The 3,172-nt window shown below is 41.2% G+C and overlaps 1 protein-coding gene across 1 annotated transcript in view; it reads right to left on the reverse strand.

The window, feature by feature from the left end:
• Nucleotides 1-3,172, reverse strand: part of LOC109938633 (myosin-2 heavy chain-like) — a 42,131-nt gene that overhangs the window by 11,626 nt on the left and 27,333 nt on the right. Inside the window, exons 11-12 of the mRNA XM_048611067.1 lie at nucleotides 2,977-3,024; nucleotides 91-228 (exon numbers count right to left, since the gene is read on the reverse strand). Coding sequence (XP_048467024.1) covers nucleotides 91-228; nucleotides 2,977-3,024 — 186 coding nt within the window. The remainder of the gene's footprint in view (nucleotides 1-90; nucleotides 229-2,976; nucleotides 3,025-3,172) is intronic.

The following is a 3,172-nucleotide window of genomic DNA, read 5'->3' on the forward strand; positions in this document are numbered from 1 at the left end:
TTTATAAACTATTGTGCACTAAAGCAGTAAACTCGCAGACCCGACGGGGATAATATTGGGGAACAGAGTCCGAGAAGTGTGGGGCTTTACCTTGCAATCCATCTCTGCTGTGAGCTGTTCGAGAATACTGCCCCAGTCCTTCTCCTGCATACAGATCTTGTTCAGAATTCCCTGAATCATCTTGTTGATCTGGTCTGTTACAGCATCAAATTGTGTGCGGCTGATATTCTAACAGGAAAAGTGATTATATTAGTTGCCTAGTAGGGACCTACATACACACACCCCTCTCGCGATCTACACATTGTCCTCATCGATACCTAACTCTTCACTGTTTCTGTCAAGGCCATCCTGAATGACCTCCCAGTCTCTTGCTGTGACCCACGTGGGGAATTTCGCTGATACATGAGCTCCACTCCTCTCACAATAAATATTTAATCAAATCGCTCAAAATCCCCAATTTAGCTCCCTGATAGACTCCAATAAACAAAACATACTGACCAGATTTCTGTACTTAACAAGAAACTATTACTTATTACATAGAAATCAATTCTAACTACAGGAAATACAAGTATGGCTTTTCAATGTATAACTGTATTTAAACACTAGCCACTTCTTAAATCCCTACCTCAGACAGACAGACAGACACAGACATATGAACACATATGTTATGGGCGAAGAAAATGAAAATTAATGGAACACCAATCAATAGCACCGCTCCACAGGATTTAATGAGGTTTCCCTTTCTAACTCCTTCTGATTTCTGATTTAATATTCAAGTTTTTTTCAGTCCTTTGCTAAAGACACAACAGGGTAAGTAATTCATTAACTGGTCCATTTTTAAGTCACTGGTTAGAGGCACCAGTTTATAGCAAATGGTGGGACTACAATAGGTTGGAAATTTTTGATTGATGCTGATTCAATGGTCTGAAGGGCATCTATGACTCGATGAAAATAACGAGCTGCTGTTTTGTTCATGGTTCCTCCAGGAAAGAGAAATGTTGCCTCTTGCAGTCTGGAGACCCTCTGCCTCTAGCCAATCAGAGAGCTGCTTTCATGTTGGAAACTCCTGGCCTTCACAAACTGGTCTTAATTGGAAAAACCCATCAACAACCTGTCTCTGGGTGGAGCTCGCAGTGAACAAACCCCCATCAAACATCTTCCTCCACCGCTTGAACAAAGCAACAGTGTAAACACAACCCACAATGAATTCCAATAACTTGTTTTTAAAAATGAAGCAACTTCTTCCTCTGTCCTTGGTTTAAATAGGCTTGCTCCCATTTTGTTTAAAATCCAAAATAAAGGAAAATAAAAAGATGTGGTGTTGACAACAGGGTTGACCAAACACTCAGGGCTACGTACCTGAAGGTTGTTGTTAGGGTAGAAATCTCAAAAATTAGTTTCTGATATTTATAATAAGAACATTTTAAATAGTTGTTGTAAAGTGTAATATAGTCTGTGTTTTCCTTTTCTGTAATAAATGTCTGTGTTCTTTTGCTAAAGGACATCGGCAGCTTCTTGTGAATGTGTTCATTGGCTGACCTCCGCAGTAAACAGAAAGAAAAAGAAAATTCAGGGTCTATCAAGCAAAGTAGATCTGGGATCAGACTTGTCCTCTATTACCACCAGTGTGGTTCATAACACAGACAGCAAAGAGGATTAGGGGGATATCAGATGGAGATGTGGAAAATCGAGGGATTTACATAAAGTAGCCAGGGACAAGCTATTTATCGTGACAGAAGATCAGCAAGAGATTCAAGACAACTGGCAGCAGAACCAATGCGGAAGACGAAGAGAATGTTGTTGACACAGCAGGTTGCTGTGAGCTGGAACACTGCCTGATGGGAAGGCAGAAGCGGATTTGATAGACTCTTTCCAAAAAGAACTGCACAAATATTTGAAAGTTTCTAGGCAATACAGAAGTTAGACAGTGCTAAAATGAGACACAAGGATTATCAGTTTGTGCTGGATTTCCTGCCCATTCACACTCTGTCCCAACAAAATCACAATCCCTTCTCCAAACGGTCATGTATTGTTCCCTTTTTATGTTCACTCTCCTGTGTGCCACGCCTGATGGAGGCAAGACAGAAAGTTTGAACTTCATGTGTCATTTTAGGAATGTTTATATACTTGGAGCAGAAAAAAAAATCCAGGATACTTAGGGCCAAACCATAGGAAGTGGATCAATGGCAATGTTTTGATTTTATTGTTTTATTTTATTATTTTTTTGATGTTTTGAGTGTCCCTTGGCCCCGGGGTGAGTGTCCCTCGGCCCCGGTGTGGATTGGTTTGGAGGACATTATTCTGAAAATTTTATTTCTTCATTTTGCTGATATTTTATTCCATAAGAATTTGTACCTTATATTCTGTCCCTGGGTCCCGTTATACCTCAGATGGCACCATACGTGGCGCTGTGTAAAGTTTTCACTATCCCCATGGGGCAACAACACTAATTGTAAATCTGGTCAATACTTACCCGACACTGTGTCTCATAATTCCAACACTGACTGTCACTCCCAGAGTCTGTCAACATCAAATCATCTCCGGTTTCGCACACCAACCTTACAAACACACAGACCTGACAAACACACCAACCTTACAAACGCACCGACCTGACAAACACACCGACCTTACACACCAACCTTACAAACACACCAACCTTACAAACACACCGACCTTACAAACACACCAACCTTACAAACACACCGACCTTACAAACACACCGACCTTACACACCGACCTTACAAACACACCGACCTTATAAACACACCGACCTTACACACCAACCTTACAAACACACCGACCTTACAAACACACCGACCTTACAAACAAACCAACCTCACAAACACACCGACCTTACAAACACACCGACCTTACAAACACACTGACCTTACACAGCGACCTTACAAACACACCGACCTTACAAACACACCGACCTTACAAACACACCCAAATAGCAGATTCTCATCACTAACTTACCCCATCAGAACATTTTCTCTCCAAACGATTCAGTGACTCATTCAAAGCCTGAAATTGGAGGACAGAAACTACAGTGAAACCTCTGTTGATAATAACATGCTCACACTGTCTGTAATAACCAATACCCACCGTCTATAAGAACCAATACTCACCGTCTGTAATAACCAATACCCACCGTCTGTAATAACCAATACCC

Source organism: Rhincodon typus, chromosome 23, assembly GCF_021869965.1.
Source record: "Rhincodon typus isolate 14 chromosome 23, sRhiTyp1.1, whole genome shotgun sequence".
NCBI classification, from domain to species: Eukaryota; Metazoa; Chordata; class Chondrichthyes; order Orectolobiformes; family Rhincodontidae; genus Rhincodon; species Rhincodon typus.